This window comes from Palaemon carinicauda, chromosome 7 (assembly GCF_036898095.1).
Source record: "Palaemon carinicauda isolate YSFRI2023 chromosome 7, ASM3689809v2, whole genome shotgun sequence".
NCBI classification, from domain to species: Eukaryota; Metazoa; Arthropoda; class Malacostraca; order Decapoda; family Palaemonidae; genus Palaemon; species Palaemon carinicauda.
This window is the reverse complement of record NC_090731.1, coordinates 132,287,243-132,304,742: the sequence shown is the minus strand read 5'-3', so window position 1 is coordinate 132,304,742 and position 17,500 is coordinate 132,287,243. Positions and strand designations below refer to the sequence as shown.

Genomic DNA, 17,500 nt, shown 5'->3' with positions numbered 1-17,500 from the left:
ATATTTGGGAAAGAAAAATTACTATATAAAGGGCTAAATATTACAGGTTGACAGTTTCAAGAGTATTGACCTGACCTTCGGTAAAATCATAAGAGTCTTGTTGACAGATAAAGTAAATAGGTCAAAACTACAAGACATTCCATTAGAATAGTTTTATTTTTTTTTTTTTAGCTTTAAAAGCGGGACAATCAAGTATGCAATATATTACCCTTTTTTTAAAGTTAGACTTGATGTTTGAAAAACAGAAGGGACAAAAGTGGGACCGAACACAGAAAGGAACGATAAACTGTCAAAAGGTAATTAAAAGACTCAAAGAAGAATACTATTCCACAACTTAGAGTTGACGGGGGAGGGGGTCTCATAGCAGCTTGCTTAATTAAGTAAATCTAAATGTAATTCATTAATGGTGATTGAATAATCAGACCTGAGTTGACTATATATATATATATATATATATATATATATATATATATATATATATGTATATATATATATACAGTATATATATATATATATATATATATATATATATATATATATATATATATATATATATATATATATATATATATATACTGTATATATATATATATACATATATATATATATATATATATATATATATATATATATATATATATATATATATATATATATATATATATATATATATATATATATATGGTTAAATATTGTTTACTACGTTCGTCCTTATTCACTTCTTTCAATGTTTAATTCTTGAAATATGATAAGCGATAAGAACATGCAAAGTCATTCAATATTTATTTTCTTATGTCTGTTTCATGATGTGTCATATTCATTCATTACTTCACTTACTCGAATGCTACTTCTTCCTTCATTCGTCTCAAGTCACATCCCGGAAGATACTGATTAGCACAAGTGTCGCAATCTTTTTATAGATAAATCTAAAATTTTTGATTAAATAACCTATCATCTTGCATTATCTTAAAACACAAATATCTCTAAATTTCTCTAATTCTTCAACAAAATCTAAATCGCATTATAGTAGTATATCCCAACAAAATATCAATCAATTTTCATGCACCATTTAGTATATTTCATATGTACTGCCACTTCACTGAAATACATATTAGTCAAAGCAATAAATCATATTTCGTTCAATAGGTATTTACCTAATGGCATTAGGCTCTCGAAAAAAGGAGCTGCTGAATTAAATCAATAATATTTATTTTTCACCTCTCTCTCTCTCTCTCTCTCTCTCTCTCTCTCTCTCTCTCTCTCTCTCTCTCTCTCTCTCTCTCTCACTCTTCCCCCAAACTAACACATCTTGCTGTATCAAATGCTTACAATTGGTCTTGGCCAGCTCACTTTATTTAGTATTTAATGCTCTTTGCAGCGTCTATTCGGCCCACAGCTGCATTGCTCTCTGCCATCATTTTCCGTTTACTCTATCCTTACCCAGCTATCTGACTCCTTTAACCTAATTTTGATCCAATTTTCACTCTTTAACAAAGAGCAAATCCATTGGGATAGCCGTAGAATTGAATCGTTTAGCATTTGGCACTTCTCAAAAACAATAATTATAGTTTTATATAATTATACATACAAATATACTTATATAAAACTTTTTTTTTTTTAATTTCACTGTCTGTCTGTATGCCTTACATTCTCCCACAGAAAAGCACGGTTTAACTCTCTCTCTCTCTCTCTCTCTCTCTCTCTCTCTCTCTCTCTCCTCTCTCTCTCTCTCTCTCTCTCTCTCACACACATAAAATCGCACAGAGACATATTTAACAAGATATGCAAAAAAGAATTTAATTAGCTGATTTCACTGCTGTATCTTAAGCCAGTCCTTTGATATGAATATGAGGAAGAAATGATGCACATCATACAATTACTCTTTTGCAATTATAGCCAGATGTCATAGGCAAAGGTAAAGTGTGTTACCATGAGGACTAAAAGCTGTCAATCTGCAAGATCTGTTTGCCCATTAGCAACGAGGCTTACACGCCCTTTGGACCAGTGCCACTTTATCGATCAATGTTTCAAGACAACGGACAGTTGAAAGTCGAATATATTCGTTTTATTTTTTTTTTCACTATTAATTTATGAACGCAACAGTTGGCAATGGTGATGTGATCGAGCTCATAAGAACTTTTAAGTGCAAAAATATTATTTTAAAGTAGTTTGAATAGTACAAATTTATATATAGAGTTTCAAATTGTATGGCATAAGTAATCATTCCTTAATGAAGAACGTTAATTAGAGCGTTGTAGACTGGATGATGTTGGACAATTACCAAAATAGTATTGATTCTATTTATCTTAATAATAAAAACAGAATAAAAAGCACTTTTTGTGTTACGCTTTTATTGTTTTTTAAATTAAATTCCTATTTCTAACCAAATTAATTAGATAAGCCTTTGACCTATTTTCCAGTCTCCTTCAGTAAATAAGTTTATGTAAATTTTCACATGACGAAATCGTCTTCTCATAACTCATCGACAGCGACAGGGCTAATTTGACGATGTCCCTTGGAGAGGTGCCATTGGCCATCATGTGCCAGATACGTTAACGTTAATAAACTCGAGTCTTCGAGACATGTGAATGATACTGACGACCTACTGATCAGGTATTAAATAGCCTCGACCAAAAAAGATATGGGATATTTTATGAAATAGATTGAGTCTCAGTGACTATCAGAAAGTTCACTGAGTACTTTGCTGGACATCATCATCACTATCTCCTTCTACGCCTATTCAGGCAAAGGGCACCAGTTAGATTTCGCCACTCGTCTCTATCTTGACATTTTAAATCAATGTTTCTCCACTCATCATCTACTACTTCACGTTTCATAATCCTCAGCCATACAGGCCTGGGTCTTTCAACTCTTCTAGTGCCTTGTGGAACCCAGTTGAAACTTTGGTGAACTAATCTCCGGGGAGTGCGAAAAGCATGCCCAAACCATCTCTATTTACCCCTCACCATGATCTCATCCACATATGGAACTCGAGTAATATCTCTTATAGTTTCGTTTCTAATGCTCTCCTGCCATTTCATTCCCAATATTTTTCTGAGGGCATTGTTCTCAAATCTACAAAATCTGTTGGATATTGTTTAATTGACATCCCACGACTCATGTCCATACAGTAACACCGATCTCACTAAACTGATATATAGCCTGATTTTTATATGTAATTTTAGGCGATTTGACTTCCAAATTTTACTTAACCTAGCCATTGCCTGGTTTTCTTTCTTTTTTTCAATCTTTCACTAAACTTAGACTCTAGAGATCCTGTATTAGAGATCATAGTTCCCACATATTTAAATGATTTCACCTCAGTAATCCTTTTTCCTTTCAATGATATTTCATCTTCCATTGCATATTCCGTTCTCATCATCTGTCTTCCTTCTATTTATCTTGGACCTATCCTCATGTGATATTTCATGCATTCTGGTAAGCAAGCTTTGCAAGTCCTGTGGTGTTCTGCTAATGACAGCGTCATCAGCATAGTCTAATTCTGCTAATTTCCTGTTACCAATCCAGTCCAATCCTTCTCCACTATCCCCAACTGTTCTATGCATTACAAAATCCTTTAGGAGGATAAACATAGCTGACAACACATTCCCTTGGAGTACTCCATTGTTCACTGGAAATTCATTTGATAGGACTCCACTGACATTAACTTTACATTTCCTATGATCATGAACAAACTTAATCAAATTTACATAATTAAGAGGAACTCCATAAAATACTTAGGAGTCTCCACAAAATCAAAGGATTTTTTAGTTCACAAATGCCATCAAAGGGGGATTTCTTGTTAAAAATTAAAGTTTGGTCAGTACAACGTCTACATTTCCTAAATCCTGCTCGTTCATCCCTCAGAATTTCGTCAATCTTTCTCTCTAGTCTCTTTAGATTAAGCATACTATATATTTTTGTAACAGCTGATGTAAGAGTGATGCCTATGTAATTATTATAATCAGTCAGATCTTTTTTTTTTTTAATTTCCATTCTTCAGGTTTTGCCTCTTTACGGCACATTCTACAAAATAACCTTGTAAGTACTCTGTGAGTCTCTAAATTCTCGGCCAGTATCATCTTAGGAGTTATTCCATCGTATCCAGGGGCTTTCCATCTCTTGAGTTTTTTTAATGATAACTTTAACTTCAAAAACACTGAATTAATTCATGGCCATATCAAGGTGTTTCTCAGCTTCAGATATATCAATCAAATTATTCCCTTCATATCTCCTATTCATAACCTCACTAAAGTGTTCCATCCAACGCCGCCTTTCTTCATCTTCTGTTGTTATAACAGATCCAACGGGATGAAAATATATATTAAAAAGGCGGTAGAACCAAAAGCTAGAATGAGTTTTAATTTCTCATTCCTTTATTTCTTTATCAGCCTATCAGAGAGAGAGAGAGAGAGAGAGAGAGAGAGAGAGAGAGAGAGAGAGAGAGAGAGAGAGAGAGAGAGATGGCTCAATGATAATTCTTACAATCATAAATTTTATCAAAATGGCGTAAAGACTTCCTGCCATCCAATGCCATTAAAATCTTATTTCTTGAATAGAAAAAATGGCACGAGCTCATGACAATGTGTTTATTTAAGTACCATGGCAAATTCACAATTTACGTTGATATAAGTCAGAAGGAATTAGTTTTTTTTTTTTTTTTTTTTTTTTTTTTTTTTTTTTTTTTTTGTGTGTGTGTGTATGTGGAATCCTCTGCCGCTTGTGTTTCATGAATCCTTTAACCTATTTTTTTTTTTTTTGTGGTAACTGGGTCTTACGCAATGGTGGGCGGTGGGGTGGATATCATGTTTTGAAGAAATTTGTTAGTATGCACATTGTTGTTGTTTAGTAATCATGAGGTCACAGTTGGTGTGTGGCGATTTTCATTATCATGATATTTAGGACGTAAAGACCTGTAAGCTTATTGATATAGTTGGCAATTAAAAGGTTTCTATATTACGGAAGTTTTGCAACAAAAACTCCTATATGTAAGAGCAATGAAGACCAGCAAGTAAGAAAATTACATCATGAAACAACAAAAATATGAATGCGAACACAGAAGTAGAAATAGGAAAAGGTGGTAATGGTCGACGACGATGTATAGCAGTACTGAAATCTCTGTTGATTGTTATCCCATATTCATCAGGAAGACCACCAGTTCATTGAAAGGAATAAAAGACTTTTGAACTACACAGTGGGCCAATGTGGCACGTAAGCAGCATATGGACACCCATGCCAGGCCCCATACAGTGCCCTGCTTTATGGTTTAGTCATAGTTAACGTGTTATACCATTCAAGAGATTTTGAGAAATCACTCAGCTTGTGTAGGGAAACGCAAAACTCTTACTAGACTCTGTATTTGTTTCTTCTAAATACTCCAAAGGTATTGCATGCCAAGTTCATTATTTTACTTTTTTATTGTTGTTCTTGTTGGTTTTGTCATTATCATTATAAGTTTTTCCACTTGAATATTAATGTTAGCGTTGTTGCTATTCAATAACTTAACTTAAATATTATCCGTGTTCAGGGTCAGCACCAATATTATGACTGTTATATTATCTATTATTGTTTCAAAAAAAAAAAAAAAAAAAAAAAAAAAAAAATAGTTTTATGTGGAGATTAATGATCTAAGCCGTTATTAAAAAACATTGACATCGTTACCGTGTTCCCTAAATATCACCACTTTCTTGTTCACGTGTAATGGTCTCATACATAACCTTACAAGTAAGGTCCAGAAGGGTCTGCTGAGTCAGTGTTAGTCATTTGACATTTAACAGAGCAGTCTATATCTGCGACGGAGATGACCAAGGAGTTCATTGTTTACCAATGTCAAATAAGAGTGCCAACCATTTTCAGATGCTTGTATATGAGTCATTTATTGGGTGAAGATGCACAGAAGCAGAAAAGGGGGATGGAAATTGAATAAGAATGATTTAATAATGTTTATTACGGCAAGATTAAATAAAAAGGGGTTTTTGGAGTTTGTCAGCGGAGGGTATGTTATGTAAACAGAGTGGATTACTTATAGTATTTTCAACTTCGTTCTTTTCATCAAACCACATGAATAATAATATCATCTTAGAGTCTCTTTGGTTAGGATAAATGTTCTTTAAGTCACTGTTTGCAGGCTTTCTGTTATTATTGAGAATTCTGCTCCAAGACAGATCCACAGGCTCTTCAAAGTGAATTGAATGTTTAATTAACGTTTAGATTTTTTCACAAGCTGGACATAGTACTTTAAAAAGACATAAAAATCCCAATTTAAAGTCCAGTTAAAAAGAAAATCTAGTCTTTATACTCACTCTACCTCAGGCTTTTATAAATAAGAAACCAAAAACTTGAAGTACTTAAAAACACTAACATATGGCCAAACCTATTTCTTTTCACACCCACTAAAAGTGTACCTGAATATTTCATAAAAAAACTAATCTCCCTTCCTTTTCATAGAACCAGGCAATTAGTTCTATATTAGGCACTTCAAACTAAAATGAGTAAGATGACAATAGTTTGGTTCGTATACTCGATAATTTCTCCCAGAGAGCTTATTTTCAAAGGAACTATCAAGTAAATTTGTTATCCCCGTGTTTTTCAGCTAAAAGCGAATCATTATTTTGTCAACATATTTCACTTATTATTTTCTTTTTTTACCTTAAAAGCTATAAGGATATAATCGTTTTGAAAAGTTAATGATTTTCCGGTAGGTCTATTTGACTCATTTTTTGAAATGCATCTGGCTATTTTCATTCTTGAGGTTCCTTAGAAACTTTGCTCTGAAGACATTTATGGTTGCTAATAGCAAATTACCAACACCTTGCAGTTTGAAATACTCTTTTGTTTTACCTGATATTTACCTTAAAATATCTTAATAATTTGTCAATTATTTTATTTTTTTGTCTTATAAATGTTAATTAATCATTTTGTCTCGTCATATTTTTTATTAGATTTTTTCGTTAGTAGCATAATTTTTTAAAATATGTTTGCATGCTCAAATTTTTGTTCTTTATCATATATCTTTTTTTAAGTGATGAAATAGATATACTTGGTATTAATTTATGTTTTTGCTCCCATCTGATATCATTACAGGGACGAGAATACCATGTTATTCTGACATTCCTTATAAATTCATGTGTGAAAATGGTACGTTATGAATTTGTAACTTTTGGCATGTCACTCTCACAAATCTCATGATCTTCTAAAGTTTCCTTTAATCGACATCTTATTTTTCTTCACGCGACTTTTGACTCATCCTCCGAAGGGGTCGGTTCTCCAGTCTTTCTTTATTCTTTTCGTTATCTATACACCAATTTCATCTCGTTTTTCTTCGTTTCCATGCTTCGGGATATGCCGATCAAATTTACCTCTCTTGCCTACAACGATCTTTCTACCTGATAAGGAATCTTCCTTTGCTGAATTTGTTTAGGATTTCTATGTAACATCGCACGCCATTTTTTAGTCTCAAACAATCTTTCCATTATCTTACAAGTTAACTGTAATACTGCATGATTCGATTTTATATTTGCATTAGATTTCAGTTTACGAAGACATTTAATTTAGAAAAAAGCTGTCTTTAATTTCGCATGGATTATTTCTAGTTTATAATTTCCTTTCGAAAACTTCCTCCTTTGACCTGTAACGTGTAGCGTCAGGCGAGTGTGATCTGTTTTCTGCTAGTTAATATTTACCCGTATGAAATTATGTTGATGCATTCCCCTTTGCTTTTCCAGGAGACTTGATGAATGAAGACAAAGTTCTGGAATGGCTCGTGGAAAACAAAAACACCGGCGACGATGATGACACTATTGATGACGTCACTCCAGGCCTCCTCAACACCCTTATAGATTCAATGGACCATTTAGCTGTGATCTTCTGTAAGTCCACACCTCTGTTTATTGGCTATCAATGTGCTCTTCACAAAAAAAACAAAAGAAAAAAAAAATAGAAATTAATTTTTTCCAAAAGTAGAAGTTCACCTGTTTTTTTTTTCTTTTTTTTTCTACGTTGACATATTTACAGAATGCGTGGAAAGTTGATTTTATATCTTGTTACAGTTTTTTAGAAACATTTAAAATAGAAATATTACATGTTTTCTTTTGTTCTTTCTACTATATATTACTTGTCTACGTTCCGTGTTGTTGATCCTTTATCGCGCACCGTCATTATATATATATATATATATATATATATATATTTTTTTTTTTTTTTTCATAAAGAATCCAAGGAATAAGGTTGAGAAAGAAGTATTATTTTCAAACGCACAAAAAGCTGAAGTATGATGAAATTATAAACGAGAGAAACATTTTAAAATGTTCTCATTTCTTTATAAGAAATCTTGAGGGAAAACCTCAGTAATCTTTTATCTTCACCTGACAGATGTTCATGACATGTTCATTCGTAACATTGGATTCGTTTTGGTTTTCTAACAACAGATTCCGGATATCTCTGGCTTAGTTTTTCACTTTCAAATTTCCCACTTTTAAATTTCCGTTCATTATCGTGATCTTTTTCCACTTTTCTTTGTTTAATTCTCCGTAAGGGATATGTTTACAATTAGCCTATTATAACTACAGGTTTTCTTCAGACTGCGTAATGGTCTCAAACATCATTACTCTCTCCTTTTACTTCCAATTAATTACATGCGAATTCCCACTCAGCATCGGAGCAACGTAAATAATTCCATTTTACATTATTTATTATCTTCACCCCTTATTTAAAAACAAATCCGGTCAAGTAGTCTCTCTAGACTTGGAAAATATGACCTATTGATCTCGTCGAACTAATGGGTTACCTTCTCTTCTATCCTTCTATCTTAAACTAACATTTACTTCTTCTTCTCCTTTAAGACGATCGTGATGAGACAGACGACGCATCCAGTCTCACGGAGTTGGAAAACATTGACGACGAACTGGACAAACAAGGAATTCACATCGTGAAGATTGCCGACGAGGTCGCTGCAAAGGAGTATGGTATCGAAGATACACCGGCGCTGGTCTACTTCGAGCACGAGGTAATGCAGTCAATTGTTATTGTACTACATCACCCGTTTAGAATTCTTATCTGCTTTTTACCATGAGTTCACTTTGACATTACATGGAAATTTTACAGAACAAGAGTGTATTATAAATTATGCATGCACGTGTATGCTCACTCACACATTCAAGAAATATTTTCTTTTGAAAAATTCCATATATGCTGTTATTAGAATACGCTGATGCAATTTGTTTGTCAAGCCTTATAGACTAAATTTTCTAACTTAGTTTTGTTTTTATTCAATATCGAGTAAATGACCCATGGCATACTACAAAGTGAACCTATGGAGAAAAAAATACATAAGCGCATGGAAATAGTTTATTTCTGCTAAGGATGCTGGTTCCACCTCGTAAAATGTATCTTTCTCCTTAAATGATAAATTTCTATCTCAGCAATAGTTTAAGCACTTGTTGCCAGTCATGAGATCTAATTTCTTTGTAAAATATTGATAGAAATCAATGAAATGTTCTGCAGAGTTCTGTTGATAAACAAGTGATCTGAATGAAAGCTTAAACATTTTTGTCTTCATAAAAACTCACAAAACGTGAATAGTAATAATTTTAATTATTCTAATAATAGTAATTATTTATACGTTCTAATAATAATACTAATATTAATTCTTTTTATTCTCAATCAATTTCAGTAATCTTAATAATAATTTCAATTATTTTAATAATAAAAGTTATACCAGCCATTTTCAGATGCTTATATTTAATACTCATTTATTGGATGAAGATGCATAATCTGTAGTCGATATTATACTGAAGCATACTATACCACAAACTCATTTCGTATTCAAACGTCACTGCAGATTCCCTCACTCTACGACGGAGATCTTCACAACGAAGAGGAGGTCCTGAGTTGGCTCATCGAACAGCTTCACTCGGACGAAATAGAGGACATCACTGACGAGATGCTGGACAAACTCATCAGGGAATCGGATCACCTGGCTGTCTTATTCTGTAAGTCAGCTTGGTTATTGTTTAGGATACTGTTTTTTGTTTTTATCATTACCAAGCGAGAACTGTAAAGTCTCAAACTGTAGCTAAGCAACATCTGAGAACTGTTACTTTGTTAGTGTCATTGCACTTGAACTTGCAGTAGGTTTAGAGTAACGTTAAGCGCTGTGCATAATAGCCCATCTTCATGGACCATATACAACAAATGGAATAGAAAATATAAGATTCATTCCTGACTACTTTCTAAAGAAGTAACATGAAACTAAATGGGACTTAATCTTATGTTTTCTGTTTTATTTTCCATGTTTTTCTCCATCTTGGACGGATACAGAAGTTCTACAAAGCTTTCTGGTTATTGTTTTGATATTAATATTCTTACCAAAATCATCATCATTTTTATTATCAACCTCATTATTATCTTTATAATCATCATTATTAGTCTGTTAGATCGTTAGTTACGTAGCTAGTCAGCTTATTGCTAGAAATGAACACTTGTTTATGCTACTACATCCAAATCTGGGAATTAAGTTAATCTAAAACTTCTGAAGCCCCATGCAAATTATAAACGAAGAAACTAAGTTTAATTCTTCTTCACAACAGACGATGAAGACGAGGCCGAGTCCATGCAGGTGGTGAACGAGCTGGAAAACATCGACGATGAATGTGACAGCCACGGCATCTCCTTCGTCAAGATCTCCAACGAGGACGAAGCCCGGGAGTATGGCATTGACAACCTGCCCACTTTGGTGTACTTCGAAAAGAGTGTCCCATCGCTCTACATAGGTAAGGGGTGGGAAGAACAGGTCATGTCACCGGGTAATGGTAAAAACACATCATTACTGGATTCAGAATATAAACTACATATAAAAACACATAATAATAAATAAATAAATATATATATACATAATATATATATATATATATATGTATATATATAGGCAGTATATATATATATATATATATATTTATATATATATATATATATATATACATTTATACAATATATATATGCAGTATATATATATATATATATATACATATATATATATATATACATATATATATATCTATATATATATATATATATGTATGTATATACACATATATATATATATATATATATACATATATATATATATATATATATAAACCAGATGAAATATAATTTTAAGGATTGTTATTTTTACATTTTATTGCACCTGATATATAAATCTTCCAGGACTCATTAATTTACAGCATAAGTTCTCTGGATTCCAACCCAAATTTAACTAACATTAATTAGTATTGTCACAAGCCATGGCTTTATTGAAAACTACAGACCTTCCCAGAATAAAACTTCGACGCATTGATTGTATCCTTATTTTAGAATATAGATGAAAAGATACATGTCACACGAAAAAAAAAGGAATTAATTTGAGTATAAGATTCATCATAATAACACATGGGAATACACGAGATACGATCGTTTCTCTCTCAATGCATATTATTATTATTATTACTATCCAAGCTACAACCCTAGTTGGAAAAGCAAGATGCTATAAGCCCAGGGGCTCCAACAGGGAAAAATAGCCCAGTGAGGAAAGGAAATAAGGAAATAAATAAATGAAGAGAACAAATTAACAATAAATCATTCTAAAATAAGAAACAACGTCAAAACAGACATGTCATATAATAAACTATCAACAACATCAAAAACAAATATGTCATAAATAAACTATAAAAAGACTCATGTCCGCCTGGTCAACAAAAAAAGCATTTGCTCCAACTTTGAACTTTTGAAGTTCTACTGATTCAACCACCCGATTAGGAAGATCATTCCACAACTTGGTCACAGCTGGAATAAAACTTCTAGAGTACTGCGTAGTATTGAGCCTCGTGATGGAGAAGGCCTGGCTATTAGAAATAACTGCCTGCCTAGTATTAAGAACAGGATAGAATTGTCCAGGGAGATCTGAATGTAAAGGATGGTCAGAGTTGTGAAAAATCTTATGCAACATGCATAATGAACTAATTGAACGACGGTGCCAGAGATTAATATCTAGATCAGGAATAAGAAATATTGACGTCATTGGGTTCAAAGACAACAACTCCTGACCCGCTACCTCCCCCCCCCCCCCGCTAAATCCACATTAACTACAAATGGTTTTCCTGAATCTGCGGCTGGATTCATATTGTATTTTCATAAATAAAAGAACTTCGAGTAACTGAATTCTGAAGCGTTCTGTACTTTCGAATATAATTTGCACATATATTTTGTCTCCTTTTGTTTTATTCATAAGAACAGTATTCCTCTTTATATATACACATACCCAAACACACACACAAATTATATATATATATATATATATATATAAAGTATATATATATATATATAAAGAGAGAGAGAGAGAGAGAGAGAGAGAGAGAGAGAGAGAGAAAGAGAGAGAGAGAGAGAGAGAGAGAGAGAAAGGAAAAAAAATCTGTATGACTGTATATGCAATTAGGTCTACATATTCTTCACACACCACATCATATTGTGCAACATGGCATGATCATGTTGACAGAATAAGTTAATGTAAACTCAGTGACCTATTTAGAAATTTTGAAGATGGGATGCATCCCTCAAAATAAGCCTCTGTTGATGGATAACGAATAATAATATTCTCTGACGACATAAAATTTGAACTGCCGTATGTTTGAATTACTTTTATTGATGAACCAAAAGGAATATGAGTGAACCACTTCTCAGTTTAATAAAAAAGGTCTATTCTTTTTTAAAGATGGAAAAATCTACACGTGGTTCTTAACTAAAACATCTGGAACTTCTAAAGTAAATGGTGTAACATTTCCTGGAAATATATCCCTTCCTGAGAGATTCGGTTTCTTCAAAAATTTTCCTTGGTGGAAGATATTGCTTTACCAACATCGTTGCTTTTACGAAAACTACGAAAGAAAAATAGAGCGCATATTTTATTGTCGCTGAATTTTACGTATGTAATTATGTTATGTATATTGGCTTTCCTATCAATTTTATAGATCTATTATAATAATGCGCTGCATTAATTAGAGATCGAACTTCTCGGATATTGGAATTACAATCAAAATGGTCTAAGATTGGCTTATGAACGATGATGGCTCCACCGGTATAATTCCTATTATTACCTCCACCAAGGAGGTTATAAAATCGAGTTAGTTTATTTATATATTAAATAATCTATCTGCGTATCTGTCTTTCTGTGAACAGGATTACGTCAAAACTTTTCGACGGATTTAATCGAATTTTCACCATAGATCTTAGGTCATGAACGATCCCATTAAATTTCACAGAATTCTAGATCCATATTTGCATTTTTTGCATTTTAATGATAACGTCAAAAGAAATTAACAGATTTTGACGAAATTTCCGCCACATATAGATCTTAGGCCATGGACGACTCCATTAACCTTTGGCGGCCGTCTCTAATTGCTCTTGTTATTCACAGTATTACAAAATTATGCTAGAACAGAGCTGAAAATAGTAATAATAATAATAAGGATGATAATAATAATTCTAATTTAATCCTCATCCCTTAACAGGTTGACTTTAAAGAAGAAAGATACAAGTCCCTTGCCAAATTAATCTTTAAATTATAGTCTAGGTGGATAGTTTTAACTCATTTCAACAAATGGTAATTCGCTCACAAGCAATTGGAAATCTGGTCGATAAAAATATTTCACACGCTACTATTTTGGCTCAACTTAATAGAAAGCCTTTCTCTTGTAACACGATGTTTTAAACGACACTGCTCGAACTTGTATTCTGAACTCTGTCATTTCAAGAGGGGATGCCAACTTGCTTGTATGTGAAATTTTGCTCTTTGGTTACAATAATAAAACGGATGCTGAACAGAACTAAATTGTCTAAGTAATATTTTTCAAGAAAAGCTATACCCTGTTAAAAAACTGAAAATTAAATTGTGTTTTGTTTTCTTTCTTTTCTTTGAAGTTGATAGACTGCGGATATTCTATCTAGACATTACATTTCATACAAATGATAACTTTAAGGTATAGCCAGAGCTAAGGACTCAGGATTAATGGAAATAGATAGATTGTACAGTACTACGATGCCTGTTTCGTTCACCTTAATAAGACGGATCCTCTTTCTACCGGGTAATGCTTTTTCATCAACCGGGATTTTTATAAAAGTGTTTGAAAACCCCACAAGTAGCAGAAGTTCATCGAATTCGAAGCTCTTCATACCCGTTCTATATTAATGTAAGAATCTACTTGGGGATGCAACGTAATTCTTGATACAGTTTATGAAATTGTCTATTAAACAAACGTTGATTGTAAGTGTATGAATCCACCTCTCTCTCTCTCTCTCTCTCTCTCTCTCTCTCTCTCTCTCGTAGCTATTAAACACAGGATGTTTCTGTAAAACTATTTGTAGAACTATAATAAGGGGGTCAACTGTAAGTTGCCTTCACGATTGTGTCCACCTGCAAAACTTCAAAAATCCCTCCCAAATATTTTTTTTTTTTCAGAAATGATAATCTACAAGTAATAACCAGCGAACAAAATGAATATTAAGAGATTCCTCTTTTTCTGTGTTTTTTCTTTTTGACTTTAGCAATATCACAAACAGTTGACTGACGAGTAACTGAACATTTTTTATCTGTTCATAGGAAATCTTTTGGCCGAGGACGAGGTCTTGGATTGGCTTATTCTCCAGCTGGAGGAGGACGAGATCGAACACGTCACAGATGAAATGCTGGATAAACTTATTGAAAAGTCGGAACATTTAGCTGTTCTCTTTTGTAAGAATATAGAGGTTTTTCATTTTTCTCATAATATTGTTCTTTACTTTATGATAACAAATTCATTAGACAATATTCTATGAAACATATAAGTAAATCTGCAATATATATATATATATATATATATATATATATTTATATATATATATATATATATATATTTATATATATATATATATAAATATATAATATATATATATATGTTAGTACAGGTATTTATGTAAATCTATGTACATATATACACACACACATATATATATACATTATATATATAAACATGCAGTACATATTTATGTATACATATATATACATATATATATATATATATATATGTATATATATATACATATATATATATATATATATATGTATATATATATATATATATATATAAAACATATACACTTCGCGTAACTTTGATTTCTCCCACCCAGACGATAAGGATAGCCGTCGCAGCAAGAAGGTCTTGGCTGAGTTGGAGAACATCGACGACGAATGCGACCAGCGGGGAATTTTCTTCGTCAAAATCGACAACGACGAGGAAGCCCGCGAGTACGGCATCGAGAACGTCCCAACTCTGGTCTACTTCGAGAGCGAGATTCCATACATTTACGAAGTAACGACTCCAAATAATACTCTCTTGAGCCCTAATTAAAAATTTATTCGTTGCTATTATTATCATTATTATTATTATTATTATTATTATTATTATTATTATTATTATTATTATTATTATTATTATTATTATTATTATTATTATCAGCTAAGTTACATCCCAAGTTGGAAAAGCAGAATGCTATTAGCCTAAGGATTCTCCCAGGGAAAAATAGCCTAATGAGGAAAAGAAATGAGGATATAAGGAAATAAATAAACTATTAGAAAAATAATTAACAATTAAAATATAATATTTTAAGAACAATGACAACATAAAAATAGATCTACTATAAGTAAACTATAAAAAGAAACATAAGTCAGCCTGGTCAACATAAAAACATTCTCGCTGCAAGAATGAAGTTTGAAGATCCACCGATTAGGTCATACCTAGCTCCTGATATATTCATTTGATAATATATTTATCTCATTTAAACTCGACCATTCTTTTTAATCTAGCCACTTTGTCACTTTATGGGGCCTAGTCTATAGTACCTAGTCTATGAAAAAGATTTTTTTTTTCTTTTTGTTTCGAAAATATCGTCTTCCCTAATACAAGATCAATTTAAGGACATGGATTTAACAACAATTGGTAAAATGGAACCTAGACATGGTTACTGACCAACCAAAAGCAAATAACTTTAATACAAAATTGCATAATATCTTTCGATATCTTTCTTTAAGTAATAAATTTATCTTCCTAATCTTTGGTAGTCCGGAAGCTAATTTCATTTCAAGCTTTCAGTGTTTTCAAAATATTCAAGATTTTATACATGAAGCTAGGCCATTAAGCCAAGCATACATCAAGCTAGGTGTCCACAATTCTAAAACTTTTCTTTACTCATGCAGTGAAATATGAAACCTAATAATATCTTTGCTGCGTGTTACAGGTGATCTCATGAAAGAAGAGGACGTCTTGGAGTGGCTCTTCCACCACGTGGATCACGAGGAAATTGCCGATGTCACGGATGAGATGCTTGACAAACTGATCATTAACGAGCCTTTCTTGGCCGTTCTCTTTTGTAAGTCATAAAGCTTCTCCTAAAAAAAAATACTCCTTCAAGACAACTAATTAATTTGATTATCGTCTGATGATATATTATGCTTTTAGGCTCAAGTTGTTCGAACTGTTAGAAGATGGCTTTAGAGCACCTTTGTTGACTGAAATATTTTTCTGTCTGTAATTCTCCTTCAAGGGAATTATTCTTTTATCATCGTCTAATGATATATCATGCTTTTTTGCTTAAATTTTAGTTGTTTGAACTGTTAAAAGATGGCTTTGGAGCACATCTGTTGTTTAAGATATTTTTTATGTTTGCAAATGTATTCTGCATGTCTGTTCTTTGTTTTAAAGTTTGAACCTTTTAAGCTACTACAATCTCTGTTAAAACAAGTAGGGATCGATTATAGATTTATCTTATATTATAAAGGCATTGCTATTATTAAGCTAAAATTTTATTATATCAATATAATTTATTGTTAATGCCTTCAACTGACGGATTATATATGGGGTTGAGGAGTGACGGTGAATTACCTAGAATATCTAGGTATTTAGATCCAGTCATTATCATATATATAGATTTTCATGTTGAAGCTGAGAGTTTTGATCCTTTCTAGTAAAGTTTTTAAGAAAAAATCAAAAACCTGCTCTTTACCGAATAAGATTTCATTCGAACATCAAACTTCGTTGTCAATAAACATACAATATTTTTAGAACAAGAACGATAAGTAGATTGCTTTGTGTCTCAGCGAGTCCATGTTAATATTTGTCATATAATACTTTGATTAGATTTTAGTGAATAATTGTAGAGTTTAAATCCGCCACAGAGTGGGTAATGGCTTAATGAATGGTAATTCCTACCTACTTAAGAAGTTTGTGTAGCATAAATATCAGTAAATGTGAGAGGAAAAAAATCACAATAAATGAAATTTAGTTTAGGAAAATGGAGTAAACAGATCCATCCATATAAACTATGTCTTTACTATACAAACTTTACCAAGCATATTTGTATTTATCTACTGCATTTTTTTTCCCAAATAGGTTAGTATTGTATATTGAGCTTTTACATGAAAATCTGACCTAAAGAC

At 32.3% G+C, this 17,500-nt stretch overlaps 1 protein-coding gene across 1 annotated transcript in view; it reads left to right on the top strand.

Annotated features, from left to right (window-relative positions):
• LOC137644542 (titin homolog) overlaps positions 1-17,500 on the top strand; it is a 108,007-nt gene that overhangs the window by 25,267 nt on the left and 65,240 nt on the right. Inside the window, exons 6-12 of the mRNA XM_068377507.1 lie at positions 7,725-7,868; positions 8,841-9,004; positions 9,839-9,989; positions 10,587-10,769; positions 14,630-14,761; positions 15,196-15,378; positions 16,303-16,434. Coding sequence (XP_068233608.1) covers positions 7,725-7,868; positions 8,841-9,004; positions 9,839-9,989; positions 10,587-10,769; positions 14,630-14,761; positions 15,196-15,378; positions 16,303-16,434 — 1,089 coding nt within the window. The remainder of the gene's footprint in view (positions 1-7,724; positions 7,869-8,840; positions 9,005-9,838; positions 9,990-10,586; positions 10,770-14,629; positions 14,762-15,195; positions 15,379-16,302; positions 16,435-17,500) is intronic.